The sequence below is a fragment of the Clinocottus analis genome, unplaced genomic scaffold, assembly GCF_023055335.1.
Source record: "Clinocottus analis isolate CAN_PGR_092001 unplaced genomic scaffold, fCliAna1.0.p SCAF_13, whole genome shotgun sequence".
Lineage (NCBI taxonomy): Eukaryota > Metazoa > Chordata > Actinopteri > Perciformes > Cottidae > Clinocottus > Clinocottus analis.
In genome coordinates, this window is record NW_027175854.1 from 62,501 (window position 1) to 80,000 (window position 17,500).

Here is a 17,500-nt window from a genome sequence, read left to right on the forward strand (position 1 = left end):
CAGGGACGTCTATGTGTGCAGATTGTAAAGCCCTCTGAGGGGAGTCTGTGATTTTGGGCGATAGAAAATAAACTGAATTGAGTACCTGATTGATGTGAGTGATCTCTACCATTCCCTGCTGAAGTGCTCTTGAGCCACACAGGAGAGCTCACCTCCTTCATGTATTGATGAAGTGATGAAAGCAAACAGCGGACGCATCGTACTGCAGGTTCCTCTCCGCTGAGGCTGAGATATTGTCCTCGGGCGAGGCGGAGATCAGCTTCATCTTCTCAGATTAACCACGTCGCTGCTGGAGGAGGAATGAAAGAGCCGAAAAGATTTCATATCTTCCCTCTCCTCGGCTGGAGTGCACCCTAGCAAAGAACTCTATTTATTCTAAAATTAACACAATGATCTATTCAGAAACTCAATTTTAACTCAATTAAAGCTCCTCTCCCTGTCCGTCATGCCTTTGTTGCAGTAATTGTCAGTCTGTGCTTCTCAGACTGCAGTTCTTTGAACAAGAATCCAGCAGCAGCTCAAACCTTCAGCCGAGCGTTTTAATTCACCACACAAGAGGAAGAGAAACCATGACAGAGGAGCAGGTAACACACACACACACACACACACACACACACACACACACAGACACACACACACACACACAGTTGCAGAGGAAAGCGAGACTATGCAAATCGTTGAGCTAATGAATTTCTGAATTCCAGCCTTGGCTCCTGTGATGGTAATGAGCTTATTTTGGCATGAGCTCATAGAGGAGAGAGGGAATACACACACACACACACACACACACACACACACACACACACACACACACACACACACACACACACACGGTGAGCTAAGCCAAACACAATCTCCTGCTGACAGCAGCTCATCACCCCTCCTCAGTGTTCCTCTTCCTCGTCGTCTTTTCAGCCGGCTCCTCTTCCTGATGTCAGCTGTGTAAACCTGTTAGACCGCTCTAGATACTAGTCCCCTCTGTTAGACCGCTCTAGATACTAGTCCCCTCTGTTAGACCGCTCTAGATACTAGTCCCCTCTGTTAGACCGCTCTAGATACTAGTCCCCTCTGTTAGACCGCTCTAGATACTAGTCCCCTCTGTTAGACCGCTCTAGATACTAGTCCCCTTAGTTAGACCGCTCTAGATACTAGCCCTCTATAGTCCTCTATGTTAGACCGCTCTAGATGCTAGTCCCCTCTGTTAGGCCGCTCTAGATACTAGCCCTCTATAGTCCTCTATCTTAGACCACTCTAGATACTAGCCCTCTATAGTCCTCTATGTTAGACCGCTCTAGATACTAGTCCTCTATAGTCCTCTATCTTAGACCGCTCTAGATACTGGCCCTCTATAGTCCCGTCTGTTAGACCGCTCTAGATACTGGCCCTCTATAGTCCCCTCTGTTAGACCGCTCTAGATACTAGTCCTCTATAGTCCTCTATGTTAGACCACTCTAGATACTAGTCCTCTATAGTCCTCTATGTTAGACCGCTCTAGATACTAGTCCTCTATAGTCCTCTATGTTAGACCGCTCTAGATACGGGCCCTCTATAGTCCTCTATGTTAGACCGCTCTAGATACGGGCCCTCTATAGTCCTCTATGTTAGACCGCTCTAGATACTGGCCCTCTATAGTCCTCTATGTTAGACCGCTCTAGATACTGGCCCTCTATAGTCCTCTATGTTAGACCGCTCTAGATACTGGTCCTCTATAGTCCTCTATGTTAGACCGCTCTAGATACTGGCCCTCTATAGTCCTCTATGTTAGACTGCTCTAGATACTGGTCCTCTATAGTCCTCTATGTTAGACCGCTCTAGATACTGGCCCTCTATAGTCCTCTATGTTAGACCGCTCTAGATACTGGCCCTCTATAGTCCTCTATGTTAGACCGCTCTAGATACTGGTCCTCTATAGTCCTCTATGTTAGACCACTCTAGATACTGGTCCTCTATAGTCCTCTATGTTAGACCGCTCTAGATACTGGCCCTCTATAGTCCTCTATGTTAGACCGCTCTAGATACTGGCCCTCTATAGTCCTCTATGTTAGACCGCTCTAGATACTGGCCCTCTATAGTCCTCTATGTTAGACCGCTCTAGATACTGGCCCTCTATAGTCCCCTCTGTCTCTCTTTCCTCCAGTTGACATCGAGTCTCATCTCACACACTGGGTGTGTAGCTCGGTGTGTGTGTGTTTCTCAGTGTGAGTGTAGTTCACGGACACAGTGTGTGTGTGTGTGTGTGTGTGTGTGTGTGTGTGTGTGTGTGTGTGTGTGTGCTCAGTGTGCGGTAGAATGACATTGTGCTCTTGACAGAGATGATTGCAGGTTGGCAGGAATTTAAAGTGAAGTAAACAGCTGCTGCGCTGAAGGAAGAGTGAAAGAAAAGCAGTGATACGTGAGGAGGAGGATGATGAAGAGTCATATCAGGAGCAGCAGCTGGTGCTTATCTGAATGCTCATTTGACTCAACTAACTAGTTAACTAATCACCCAGCCAACTAACTAGCTAAGCAACCAACTAAACAGCCAAGTAACCAACTAACTAATAAAGAGTGCCTTCTGTTCTAAAGTTAGCTGCTGAACTTAGATGCTAACGTTAGCAGCTAATGTTAGCTGCTAATGTTAGCTGCTATGTGTGTGTGTGACAGTTGGTGCCAGCCTCTTTCTCGTACTGTACACTCGTGTCTCTGATTGAGCTCATCTTTTCAGTTCGGTTTCAAACTTTCTGATGATTGGAAATAGTAATTGAATTGAAACAAACACAAGAAACATCCCCCCATCGTGTGAGTGTGTGTGTGTGTGTGTGTGTGTGTGTGTGTGTGTGTGTAGAAGTGGGTCAAGGATGTTTGTGCAGTAATGCTCGTTGATGTGATAAACTATTGTGAGTTGAAACATGAATAAAACATCTTGTTTGGCTGTACTTTGTAACGAGACAGTTCCAGTAACGAGCCCTAGATTCAACCAATGACTGAGCTGGGATATTATGTATTCACACACACACACACACACACACACACACACACACACACACACACACACACACACACACGAGAGTTGACTGAAGAGCGTTCAGTGTTTCTCTACCAATCAGTGAATATGTTTGTTTCTTTCAGCGTATTAATGCGTCTCCTCCGACTGTGGGCGTCTTTTTAATTGGATTTTGTATTTTAACGTGACGCCATGTCAAAGAATATTTGTCATATATAAATGTTTGTTCTGAGACGTCACCTCCATGAAAGTGTGGCATCTGAAATCACCTCTATGTTTTAGACACGAGACAGCTGTTGCTGCGCAGCTCGTTAGTGAATATCTGTGGCTGCATGGGAAACAGCAGGTTAAAACATAGTACTAGTTTATGTACAAGTAGTAGTACTAGTACTCATTAGGGTTTTTTTGGGTCATAAATTAGGCGCTTGGGACTTGGGGCACATCACCGTGGAGCAATGCACAATAACATGATGCAAAACAAAACAATCCAACAAAACCGGGTCAATAAAACTCTGCAGACATCTCCAGCGCGTCACGTATATTTCTCAGGCTTCAGTTCTAGCTTTTAGCTTCTTCTTCTCCTTCTTTTACACGCTGCCCCACTGGCCAATCACACGTTCATGCCATTTCACAGGCGCTGCACGTCAAAGAATACACCCAGCTTGTCAAACTAAAGGTGGGATTTGTTGAAGTGCATGACAACCAACCACAACGTCCACTCCCCGTGTACTTTAATCTGCAAAGGCTTAAACTGCTCTGCTCCCACAGAGACACAGGAGGAGGAATCTGATTGGATGAAACTCTCTGAAAACCAGCTGCATGAAAGCAGCTGCAGGCTGAAGCAGAGCAACAGAGGAAGACAGGAGCTGTGACACGAGAACGTCATTATAATGCACGGAGTGTATTAGTGAACAATAATTACATTATAAAATAGCTATAACTTTGTGACTCGGAGACTCTCCAGCGAGTTTCCTTTCTACTGGAATTATAAATCATACTAGCTTCTACTTTAGTGTACATACAACATGCGTGTGTGTGTTCATCAGTTACTCTCTTCAGTGGATCTTAATGTATTTCAGATCATGAACCAGAGTGATGTTGAACTCTTTTTAATTGCTGATACGATGAGTTTTGAATGTGACAAGAGAAATCCATTTGTAGAGTCTCAGCCAGTTTCAGGCAATAAGGTCATGTCTGCCAGAGCTTCCCCTCCCTCCTTCACTTCCTGAAGACATTCAGTTTCAGTAGACGTGGTCGAGCAAATCCCAGCACTCAGTCAGCTTTATGAATATGTATTTAGAATACTAGGGGCTCTATTTGTCTGTCCCACATTCAATATGTAAGTGAGAATAATCTGTGAACTATTAGGTTGAATGTAATCCGTCCTCATTCTCTGCTTTATTGAGTTTATTCACACGACCTGCTGATCCCACAGTGCAGCATGCTCATTCATCACTGCTCATACCTGCAGAGGAGACGTCTGAACCCATGTCTTATGCAACATATGCACATGAGTGAATAATTCATCATTTCTGTGTGTGTCTATGTGCATTTCATATCAATGTTCAAGTCATATTTGAAACACTTTGTATTCACCTAAATATGTCAATCATCATAATGAGTTGACTCATGAATAAACACAACATTCCTCATATTAACATACAACCTGCAAATCTAATCCACATGTATTAGTGTCATGCTTCTATTTCTGCATCTGTACCATGATATGAGTGTCTCTCATTAGAAGCCGATCAACAGAATACTTTGATATTCTGAATAATATTAAAATGTAAATGAAGTCCAGACAGACCAGTAAAGGGGTTTGAATCTGAAATGGATATTAAAGAGACAAAGTACATGTTCATTTCCCTCCAGATTATTCAGCAGGGCTAATAAACTTCAATAGCAAGTGGGCCAAACATTAAAGGCTACGAAACTCTAACTTACAGAGTACACTGATAACACATGGAATAATACATGGTATTACTACATGGTGTAAAGAAGACATTTCTTTCAATTGTATGAAGTGAATAAAACCGATTCCCCAGAGACCCAGACAAAGAGGATGAGACATCTCTTAAACGGGTCACATGACATCACAAGTTACTCCTCTTTTATCCACCAACTGCATCAGTTTTACAAAGTAAACTTCAGAAGACTGAGGTAGTCAGGTCCAGACAGCTGAACTACTGAGCAAGGTTGAGACAAGTACACTATTACGTTGGGTCAGGTGTTTTACCTGATGCAGCAGAAGGTCTTCAGGTGTTAGAAGTACTCATGAACAGTTGTTGAGGTACTTATATTTTCATGTCACGCTCCAAATTCATTCTATTCAGTACCTTTCATGAGGCAATTGTACTTCACAACAGCAGGTGTATATTTTAGTTTTAGCAAAGTAAAGTTCTTCTTCCAGCAGTAACACACACACACACACACACACACACACACACACACACAAGCAGTCATCACCAGGAAATGATTTTTATTCATAACCGCCTTCTACTAATTAACAGTGTTTGCTTACTTAATTTCCCAGAGGGCCATTCTGCAGATGGTCAGCATAAACTGTTCAGTAAGCTCAGCTGTTCGGCGGTCATTATCTCTCAGTCCTCTAAGACCTGAACGTTTCATGTCGTCATACAGGAAGTGTTCAGTCCTTCACGACCAGCAGCCTGAACGTTTCATGTCGTCATACAGGAAGTGTTCAGTCCTTCACGACCAGCAGCCTGAACGTTTCATGTCGTCATACAGGAAGTGTTCAGTCCTTCACGACCAGCAGCCTGAACGTTTCATGTCACTGAGGCTGATGACGCCTCATCCGCCTGCAGCACCCTGCTCGGTTCCCTCTGCAGCTGAGCCGACCCGCCTCCACAGTGTTGTTTTTATTAAGTAGGGAATATCGTTCCTCCTGGCCGTGGCTTGTGAGCTTGAGTGTGCGGTGTTAGTGACGCAGTTTTGTTGGATTGTTTTGTCATGTAGTGTTATAACTAGATGTGACTGCTTGTTGTTGATGGGACTACATGCATTGTTGTTGTATATATGATGATCAGATCTGGAGCTGTTGATAACTTAATCATGTGATTGTATGTGTTTAAATGTTGTAGCATTGTTAGCATGTGATGCTAGCAGAGAAAAGCCAACAGCTATTGTTCCAGATGTTACTTTTATTTACATCTCCAGACACACATTTCAATTCCACTGAAGCGCCATTCAATGTACAAATATACAACCTCATGTTATGTTTCCTGCACTCGCCGACTCGTCTCTCTTTCCCTCCACGCCACCAGAAACCGTGGGGCCCCGCTAGTGGCCTAGCTCATGACCGCTACTGGCCAGCTAGTGGCCTAGCTCATGACCGCTACTGGCCAGCTAGTGGCCTAGCTCATGACCGCTACTGGCCCGCTAGTGGCCTAGCTCATGGCCCTGCTAGTGGCCTAGCTCATGGCCCTGCTAGTGGCCCGCTAGTGGCCTAGCTCATGGCCCTGCTAGTGGCCCGCTAGTGGCCCTGCTAGTGTGTTCTGATTGGGTTCTCATTGGGTTCTAAGGTACTTGTGGGTTCCCACAGGGATCGAGCAGCCGGACCGGGTCCCACAGAGTATAGGTTGTTTACCAAGTGTTGGTCCAAAGCTAAATAGTGCCTTATGGTGTTGTGAGTCCTCTCGGGACCATGAAGACTCACATCTGATGTCGTTCTCTAGGTTGTAAGACAATCTGGATCTTCTCTTAAATCCTTCTTTCCCCTTCAAGTATGTCAGAAAAAAACAGTGACGTAAGGCCTCTCCTTCTCTTCCAGCTGAAGGAGGGCTCATAGTCCACATCCTGGTCTCATGGGGCTCCACATCCTGGTCTCAGAGGGTTCATAGTCCACATCCTGGTCTCAGAGGGCTCATAGTCCACATCCTGGTCTCAGAGGGTTCATAGTCCACATCCTGGTCTCAGAGGGCTCATAGTCCACATCCTGGTCTCAGAGGGCTCATAGTCCACATCCTGGTCTCAGAGGGTTCATAGTCCACATCCTGGTCTCAGAGGGCTCATAGTCCACATCCTGGTCTCAGAGGGCTCATAGTCCACATCCTGGACTATTGCTCATGGACAATATCCCACAGAGTGAGGAAAGGTAAAGTACACACTGAAGAACACACACACACACATAAACACACACATAACACACACACACACACACACACACACACACACACACACACACCCACACACACCCACACACAACTATACACTTATGAAGTACACACTGTCCCATTGACTTCTCATTGGAGGAACTTTTTTCACATTCCACATTAAATGGAGTTTGTACAGAATGTCGTCAACAGACTGAAGATAAAGACCTGCAGAGAGAGAGAGAGAGAGAGAGAGAGAGAGAGAGAGAGAGAGAGAGAGAGAGAGAGAGAGAGAGTGTGTGTGTGTGTGTGTGTGTGTGTGTGTGTGTGTGTGTGTGTGTGTGTGTGTGTGTGTGTGTGTGTCCGTCCTCCAGAACACTTTCCATCCTCCAAAGTCTGTTGTTGATGTCTGGACGTCTGCTGGTTGACATTTTCTCGTAGCGGAGGGCGACGAGTCACGTGACGTTCTCTGGGTCTTGACATTTATGAGTGTGTGTGTGTGGGTGCGTGTGTGTGTGTGTGTGTGTGTGTGTGTGTGTGTGTGTGTGTGTGAGAGAGAGAGTTCATGTTCACGAGATGAAGAGTAGAAGCAGGACGGACACACACACAGGGAGGAGAGGAGCTGCCGGAGGGCTGCTGCTCTTCGGTCCTGCAGAGTCCTGAGCCAGCAGAGCCTGCAGGGGGAGAGTCCCATCGTCACCATGAAGTGTGTGTGAGGAGGAAAAACCTCCAGGTCCTCGTGTGTGTGTGAGGAGGAAAAACCTCCAGGTCCTCATGTGTGTGATGTTATGAAACTAAAGGTCCTCATGTGTGTGTGATGTTATAAAACTAAAGGTCCTCATGTGTGTGTGATGTTATCAAACTAAAGGTCCTCATGTGTGTGTGATGTTATCAAACTAAAGGTCCTCACCTGCTCACACTCAAAGTCCTCAGAAGGAATGCATTCATGGCCTCCATCCTGGAAAACAATTAATTATATAATATAATATGTCATGGTATAATGTAATATAATATTATATATGGATCACATTGTTTAGCCTCTCTGTCAGTTGCTCGTTACTCAGGGATCAGCTGACCTGCAGGTTTCCGCAGGTGGAGTAAGCACAGGCTTCCAGGGGTTTGAGGTCGTCGCCGTGCAGAGAGGGGGCGGGTTCAGAGATGATTGGCGGCCGGGCGGGGGGGAAGAAGGTGGACGACGGCTCGGTTCCCAGAAGAGTTTCATCTGCTGCTCCGTACCCGAACGACTGGATGGCGTTTCCTGTGGAACAACATGAGGAACTCTCACTTCCTGTTCCAGCACACTGCACACATTCATGTCTTCATAAGACTGTGCCAATCACAAAATAGGTGAGTGAAAAACTCATGAAGATATGCAAAACTATGTCAAAATACATTTAAAAAAAACTAAACCAAAATACATTTAAACACTGAATCTCTGGATGCCTTCAGAGGGTCCAGAAGGAAAGTGTTGGTCGACATCAACACGTCAATAAAGACGTGTTGAGAAAGACCCGACCCGTGTCTCTGACTGTGGCGTGTCTCTGGCGTGTCTGTGGGCGTGTCTCTGGTGTATCTGTGGGCGTGTCTGTGGGCGTGTCTGCAGGCGTGTCCGTGGGCGTGTCTCACTGAGGCAGCTGTTGTGAGTGAAGTCCCGCTGGAAGGCGTCACATGGGCGCTCCTGATTGGCCGATCCTCTGCAGGTGCACCACAGGCTCAAGGTGATGTTGGACGGGCTGTTGTCGCTGTAGTTGGGCGTCACGTCAGAGCCTGCGACAGAGAGGAGGGGGATGCAGATTAGTCAGGTAGGAAGTAGGATCAGATGATTCCCAGAGAGGAAGTGAGTCACTGCAGTGGACTCATGGTGTGTTCGTGGTCATGGAGACAGAGAACTGAGGTTGTGTTGATGCTCAAACACAAAGGCCCTGAGAGATGGTGCAATAAGGTGATTGCACACGGAACAGAATGAAGAGTCACCGATGAGGCCGACGTAGGACATCAGGCAGCCGTGGTAGTTATCACCGGGACACATGGTGGCGCTGTGGGGCGTCTGCTGGCAGTTCATGTGGAAGTCAGCCAGCCGAGACCTGTAGCACATGGGAGGAAGAGGAGAAGGAGATGAAGAAGAGTGTTACAGACGACCTGCAGGAAGGCGAATGATGTCATAAGTATTCCATCAGCAGGATGTCCAGAACGTGTTTTCATTGCTGTTTGACGGGTATGACAGTGCGTGTGTGTGCGTGTGTGCGTGTGTGTGTGTGTGTGTTTGTGTGTGTGTTTGTGTGTGTGCGTGCGTGCGTGTGTGTGTGTGGGAATGCATGACTGCTTGACACAAACACTCGTCACTGTGAAAGTGTTTGTGTTTGTCTGTCAGCTGCAGGGTGTGACAGACTGAGTGCTTTTGACTTTCACACAAAGGTCACTGTGTGTGTGTGTGTGTGTGTGTGTGTGTGTGTGTGTGTGTGTGTGTGTGTGTGTGTGTGTGTGTGTGTCTATAGACAGAAAGGACTCTGGATGAGTTGTCCTTTCTGTCCCGGTGAAACACGCCCCACATTTATTTCTGGATGCACAGAAGTTAAACTGACATCAGAAACCATTTCTAGGAGTAATCGATCATCTTCACCTCAACCAAAATAAGAGATGAAGGATGTTTCCCAAACAAAGAAGACGCCCCTTCAGTTCCCACCAACCTCCTCGAAACCAGCAACAAACACCATGTCTCGTCTCATTGGACATTTAGCTGCCTCTGGTTGTATAGAAGTCTATGCTTCATGTGTTAAAGCTGCATTCTCTCTCCTGACCACCAGGGGGCGACTCCTCTGGTTGTATAGAAGTCTATGCTTCATGTGTTAAAGCTGCATTCTCTCTCCTGACCACTAGGGGGCGACTCCTCTGGTTGTATAGAAGTCCATGCTTCATGTGTTGAAGCTGCATTCTCTCTCCTGACCACCAGGGGGCGACTCCTCTGGTTGTATAGAAGTCCATGCTTCATGTGTTGAAGCTCAACGTGATGGTGTGACAATGTTAGTTGTCTAAACCTAACTAAGTAGTTGAGTTGTGTAACCGTTACCTGATGAGAGATGAGGAGTAACCTTTAGTGAGAGAGGGCATAAACTACTTCATGAGGAGACATTGATCAAGAAGCGTTGTCCTCTGAGGTCGAACCCACAGACAGAAACACAGACGAGTGTATTTAATCAAGCTGACGAGGTTAGAGGAGCATCTCCTGAGTGTGTGTGTCCTATGAGACAGTGAAGTGTGTTTGTACTGCTCATACACAATCCTTCATTGATATGGAGGCTGCGACCTCGTTAGCTCGCGCAGCAGCAACATTAGCGCTCCTGAGTTCCCATGGAAACAGACAAAGAGTGTTTCACGGCAGCAGATTGTTTCCTTCAGGTCTCATGGAGACATTGAAGGCCTCCTTTCCCTCACAAAGCATTTCAAAGCTTTATCCTCTACGTTGGTGCTGGTAATTAAAAGGTAATCTTCATCCTTTCACTGATGCACCGTCACATGAAGCTGCGTTCTGATTGGCTGATGAGATCCCTTTGATCTCGGTGCTCTCGCCGCCGCCGCCGTCACAGTTCTGGTACGAATGATTTAAAACAGATGCGGTTCCCGGTGTGAACGGCCTTGCAGTCTGGATTGTGAGTGCTGGACTTCAGATCAGAAGATGATCATCTGTACCAAAGGAACAATAACCTTTGACCTTTGAGTTAAACGCTTCTATCAAACCATGAAGCCTGCAGCAGCTTCGTCCCTGAGTCGGAGTTGGCCTCTTCAAACACTGAATGAGGTTGCGTTCAAGAGCTGCTTGTCAAAAGAGGAACTTCTGCATGTTTAGACACGCGTCTCATGAGATCAGCTGCTTTGATGAATCTGTGATAATTAACCAGACTCAACTGATTCTAATATTTATATCAAATATTGTCTATTCAACCTCTTCAACCTCCAGCAGTCGATTCTCTGATTGGTTCTTCTCGACAACAATCAGAGAAGCGAGCGGCATCGAGCCGAACGCTCCGGAGTCGTGAACGTGACCCGGGGGTCACGATGGCGCCCGATTGGTCGCTGAAGGAAGGCGATTCTCACCTGCAGAGGGCGTCGGAGCGGCAGCTGCGCCGCAGCTCCAGGCAGCCGGGCCGGTGGCGGTCCTGCTGGGAGCAGGACGGCACGATGGTGCGGCGGCGCCGCTCGGCACAAGCCCGGTCCGGACAGGAGCAGAACAGCAGGGGGTAGCTCAGCTCCCACGAGACGCGCTCAAAGAACTGCCGCAGGGCCTGAGAGGAGAGAGAGGAGGCCTTTCACAGACTCTGAGTACTTTACATTTCATTGAGCTGAGGCTTTTATCCAAAGAGACTCACAATAAGTACATTCAACCGTGAGGACAAACTCAGAACAACAAGAATCAGGAAAAAACTATTTCTTCAATTAAGTGAAACTACAGTGTGCAAAACATTTAAGAGACATTTAAGGAAGGTAGAGCAGTGCTGCCACTGCTCTACCTTCCTTATTCTAGGTGTAGTCTGAAAAGACGAGTTTGTAGTTCACGGAGGAAGATGTAGACACTTCCTGCTGTCCTGATGTCAACGAGGAGCTCCTTCCACCATTGAGGAGCCAGGAAGCAAACAGTCCAGACTTTGTTGAGTGTTTAGCTCGCAGAGACGGAGCGACAAGCTGATTGGCTGAAGCAGAGACGGAGCGACAAGCTGATTGGCTGAAGCAGTGACGGAGCGACAAGCTGATTGGCTGAAGCAGAGACGGAGCTAAAAGCTGATTGGCTGAAGCAGAGACGGAGCTACAAGCTGATTGGCTGAAGCAGAGACGGAGCTAAAAGCTGATTGGCTGAAGCAGAGACGGCGCTACTGAAGGTCCTCAGGACCCAAGACGTGAACAGGTAGAGACACTACATCCCAAACTCTTTACTGTCGTTTGAACAGGAAGTTGAACACACCTTCTGACATCTTTTCCGGCTGCACGGCTCCTGATTGGCCACGGAGGTCTGAGGGGGCGTGGCCTTGCTGCAGATGGAGTTGTAGGCGGCTCTTAGTCGTTTACACGTCTCGTTCAGGTTACACGCCTTCAACGCGTCCAGACACGGGTTACAGGGTTTCCCTGACTCAGAGCAGGGGCTCATCTTCATCACGGAGGAATCTGCATGAGGAAGAGAAAGAGGAGGAGGAGGAAGAGGAGGAGGAGGTGAAGGAAGAAGAAGAGGAGGAGAGTTTTACAGAACCCTCAGAACCTTTGACATGGTCTCAGTGAGACCTGATGTCTCATCAGTCGAGATTGAACACACACACACACACACACACACACACACACACACACACACACACACACACACACACACACACACACACACACACACACACACACACACACACACACACACACACACACACACACAGTCAATAATCATAATGTAATAAGTTACTCCAGCTCTACCTCACAGAGAGAGGAGAAGAAGAAAGAAAACATATATATATATATATATATATATATATATATATATATATATATATATATATATATATAGAGAGAGAGAGAGAGAGAGAGAGAGAGAGAGAGAGAGAGAGAGAGAGAGAGAGAGAGAGAGAGAGAGAGAGGGAGTATCTGGGCAGGAGAGCGGCCAATCAGAGCGCTGCCTCAGGTCCTCCTGTTATCTTCCTCACACACAACCTCGACGGGATCAACACACAAAGCCTGCCCTGAGGCGGGCACGCACACACACACAGACACACACGCACACACACACACAAACACACACACACACACACTAATACACCCACACACTTATACACATGTACACTGGTGTATACACACACATGAGACATGATCTAACAAGGTCAAACACAGACCTGGAGGAAGAGGGGAGAGGAGGAGGAGGAGGAGGTGAAGAGGAAGAGTCTCTGAGGTTAGAAACACAGAAGGAGGAGGAGGAGGAGGAGGAAGAGGAGGTGAGGAAGAAGAGGAGTCTCTGAGGTTAGAAACACAGAAGGAGGAGGAGGAGGAAGAAAAGGAAGAGGTGGAAGAGAAGGATGATGAGGAGGAGACACATGACACGGTAGAGATGGTGACTAACCCTCTTGACCCCTATTCTCTCTTTTCCTTGTTACCTCTCTTGTGTCTCCTTTCCTATCCTTGTTTCCTCTTAAACTCCCCTTCCCCTGAAAACAGTTGATGAAGATGAAGATGAGCTAAAGATGAAGATTGAGATGTTTATTCATGAGTGCTCATCATCAGTGAAGTGATTGAGTCTGATGAATAAGCGTCGGAGAACCTTGAGGAACAAACAACTCGCTGATGACTGAATGTTCAATGATGACCTCGTCAATGATGACCTCATCAATGATGACCTCATCAATGATGACCTCATCGATGCTCTTCATTCATAATTCACACGTTCAGCTGCTGATGATTCTGATTATTATTGGCTGAAAAGTTCAATATTCTCAGAGCATTTAGTTTCAGGTCTTCAAACAGTGAACTTCCTTTGTCATGAACACACACACACACACACACACACACACACACACACACACACACACACACACACACACTCACACACACAGCTGGTCACGCTCGGCCTTCCCTCCCATCAGTTTGCATCGCTCGTGCCTGAAACATCCTTTAATGTTGCGCTTCTCTTTCTTTATTATCCTCTTATCTCTGAGCGCTCAGCCTTCAGAGGCTCACACTGAATGTTCACATCACGCTCTCCGATTCCAGCAGACAGGTGATTTAAGACGCACACACACACACACACACACACACACACACACACACACACACACTCGCTCTCCACATGTTTGAGCACGCACATGTGCAGATGGATGTCGTATTTTGTGGGTCAAATAATTGAGACGTCACACGTGTGTGTGTGTCTGTGTGTGTGTGTGCGTGCGTGTGTGTGTGTGAGGAAAAGATATGAAGCTTTTGAAGTTGCATTGGTTGCAGCTCTCCTGCTTTCACGGTGTTTGTACTTGTGTTGTGTTAATCTGAGAAAGCAGAACCCAATTTACAGAGCTGTGAGTCTATTTCACAGCTGTTTGACCACACACACACACACTCTCTCTCTCACACACACACACTCTCTCTCTCTCACACACACACACACACACACACACACACGCATGCACACAAAAAGTGTAAATGACGACGTATTGCTCGGGGCTTGTGACATTTAAACACTCCTCAGAAAGGTGTGAGAGGCAAAGAAAGAAGGAGTGTGTGTGTGTGTGTGTGTGTGTGTGTGTGTGTGTGTGTGTGTCTGCTTGTGTGCAGCAGCTCTATGTACTGTGACCAATCACAGGGTTGCTGATGGAGTGATGAAGAGTGAGGAAGAGAGCGGTGCAGGAGTGAAAAGGAAACATAAAGTCAGACTCTCCTCAGCAGAGAAAATAAATACAGTTAACAGATGAAGACGATAAATAATGTATTTCAAATAATATATATATATATATATATATAAATATATATATATATATAATTTAATTGTTCTTCTTGATATGTGTTGTATTTCTATAAATAGTGAATTGATAAGATATATTGCATTTCAGAATTACTGGTTGAAGAAAGAGAAATGCTGCAGAGTTACTGCGCACGAGAGACTCCTGATGACATCACTATGACATCATCAAGGTCAATGTGGAGAGACTCTCAGAAGATGTCATTCCTCTGATACACAGACTGAGACTGACCCAGTTTCCAACCACCGGTTCTATAAAGAGTCTCTCTCCTGACCACCAGGGGGCGACTCCTCTGGTTGTATAGAAGTCTATGCTTCATGTGTTAAAGCTGCATTCTCTCTCCTGACCACCAGGGGGCGACTCCTCTGGTTGTATAGAAGTCTATGCTTCATGTGTTAAAGCTGCGTTCTCTCTCCTGACCACCAGGGGCGACTCCTCTGGTTGTATAGAAGTCTATGCTTCATGTGTTAAAGCTGCATTCTCTCTCCTGACCACCAGGGGGCGACTCCTCTGGTTGTATAGAAGTCTATGCTCCATGTGTTGGAGCTGCATTCTCTCTCCTGAACACCAGGGGGCGACTCCTCTGGTTGTATAGAAGTCTATGCTTCATGTGTTAAAGCTGCATTCTCTCTCCTGACCACCAGGGGGCGACTCCTCTGGTTGTATAGAAGTCCATGCTTCATGTGTTAAAGCTGCATTCTCTCTCCTGACCACCAGGGGGCGACTCCTCTGGTTGTATAGAAGTCCATGCTTCATGTGTTAAAGCTGCGTTCTCTCTCCTGACCACCAGGGGGCGACTCCTCTGGTTGTATAGAAGTCCATGCTTCATGTGTTAAAGCTGCGTTCTCTCTCCTGACCACCAGGGGGCGACTCCTCTGGTTGTATAGAAGTCCATGCTTCATGTGTTAAAGCTGCCTTCTCCAGGTCCGCACACAGAAACCAACACGTACCTGAGATGATGGCGGCATGTCGGAATTCCTCAGAGAAATGAACCGGCTCGTAAGGAGACGTCTCGTAAAACTCTTCCCCTGAAACACAACAGACAACGCTTCAGCTGGAGAACACACACACTTTAATTTGTGAACAAAAAAATAATAATACAAATTGAAACTAGAAATGAAAACATTTATCAACCTTGTGGTCCCTGAACACAACACTTAATAAATGTTCTGTTGATGGAAAGATTACTATCACACAGCTTTTTACATATTCTAACAATCTGTGTTCCTGATGGACACACACACACACACACACACACACACACACACACACACACACACACACACACACACACACACACACACACACACACACATACACACACACACACACACACACACACACACACACACACACACACACACACACACACACAATAATAAAGCCTTGTTGTTAAGCTGCAGTATATTGATTATGTGAAAGCCGACAAACCTAATTGCTCATTTTGTTTACTGCTGACTACACAACTGTATGTGTGTGTGTGTGTGTTTGTGTGTGTGTTTGTGTGTATGATTCGGCTCTTTTGAATGAGGATGACTTCCTGTCTGTTTCTGAACAACAACAACAACAACAACAGAAACAACATGACCGCCTCAGCTGTATGTTGCATGTTGTAAATGTTGTGCACGTTGTGCTTGTTGTAAATGTTGTAAATGTTGTGCACGTTGTGCTTGTTGTAAATGTTGTAAATGTTGTGCACGTTGTGCTTGTTGTAAATGTTGTAAATGTTGTGCACATTGTGCTTGTTGTAAATGTTGTAAATGTTGTAAATGTTGTAAATGTTGTATATGTTGTGCACATTGTGCATGTTGTAAATGTTGTATATGTTGTGCACATTGTGCTTGTTGTAAATGTTGTATATGTTGTGCACGTTGTGCTTGTTGTAAATGTTGTATATGTTGTGCACATTGTGCTTGTTGTAAATGTTGTATATGTTGTGCACGTTGTGCACAGTGTATATGTTGTACATATACAAGAAGTCAGTCATGATATGATATTGTCAGCAAACAAATATATTGAGATTGGAGGAAACTTTTTCCTGTCGAGTCGCTCATGTGAGAATATGTGAGAATTCATGAAATGTAAAATTCTTCTTTCTATGTAATTATAGAACCACTTAACCCAGAGGAGAGAACTACATGGGCTGTGATGCGCTTTAGTGTAACATTTGAGACATAGCTGTGTGTGTGTGTGTGTGTGTGTGTGTGTGTGTGTGTGTGTGTGTGTGTGTGTGTGTGTGTCTATGTGTGTGTGTGTGTGTGTGTTAGCAGCTGAGAACAACATGAGTAAACAGCAAACAGAACCGTCTCTGTGGAGCAATACTAATCAGCCTGCAGCGCTCTAATTAGCCCGCATGCTAAATACATTGCTCATTAGCCCGCATGCTAAATACATTGCTCATTAGCCCGCATGCTAAATACATCAGACATTAGTCAGGCTTGTAAATTAGCCATTTAAATGACTGCACTAAACACAAATGTCAGTGTTAAATGTGTAATTTAGCAGGTCAGTGATCAGGACGCTTTACTTAAAGCCTGAAATATTAGCATGCATGCTAAACAGCTTCAGTCAATACTAGCGCCGCGCTCCATTAGCGCCACCATCTAGTCAACAGGTCACTGGTGCCGGAACCAGTGAGGGGGGCAGAGTTCCTCCTGCGCTCCTTACAGAACCTTACAGAACCTGTACAGACCCTTAGAGAATCTTACAGAACCTGTACAGAACCTGTACAGACCCTTAGAGAACCTGTACAGACCCTTACAGACCCTTAGAGAACCTGTACAGACCCTTAGAGAATCTTACAGAACCTGTACAGACCCTTACAGAACCTTAGAGAACCTGTACAGACCCTTACAGAACCTTAGAGAACCTGTACAGACCCTTACAGACCCTTACAGAACCTTACCAGAACCACACCATTACAGACCTGC

General features: G+C 45.9%; 2 protein-coding genes across 2 annotated transcripts in view; both read right to left on the reverse strand.

The window, feature by feature from the left end:
- The window catches only part of pbdc1 (polysaccharide biosynthesis domain containing 1), a 95,721-nt gene that overhangs the window by 48,233 nt on the left and 29,988 nt on the right, over nucleotides 1-17,500 (reverse strand). The gene's annotated exons all lie outside the window — the stretch shown is intronic.
- The window catches only part of gfra2b (GDNF family receptor alpha 2b), a 15,142-nt gene continuing 3,782 nt past the window's right edge, over nucleotides 6,141-17,500 (reverse strand). Inside the window, exons 3-10 of the mRNA XM_068574033.1 lie at nucleotides 15,521-15,598; nucleotides 12,053-12,252; nucleotides 11,191-11,378; nucleotides 9,073-9,182; nucleotides 8,725-8,865; nucleotides 8,175-8,356; nucleotides 8,009-8,056; nucleotides 6,141-7,772 (exon numbers count right to left, since the gene is read on the reverse strand). Coding sequence (XP_068430134.1) covers nucleotides 7,668-7,772; nucleotides 8,009-8,056; nucleotides 8,175-8,356; nucleotides 8,725-8,865; nucleotides 9,073-9,182; nucleotides 11,191-11,378; nucleotides 12,053-12,252; nucleotides 15,521-15,598 — 1,052 coding nt within the window. The 3' untranslated portion in view covers nucleotides 6,141-7,667. The remainder of the gene's footprint in view (nucleotides 7,773-8,008; nucleotides 8,057-8,174; nucleotides 8,357-8,724; nucleotides 8,866-9,072; nucleotides 9,183-11,190; nucleotides 11,379-12,052; nucleotides 12,253-15,520; nucleotides 15,599-17,500) is intronic.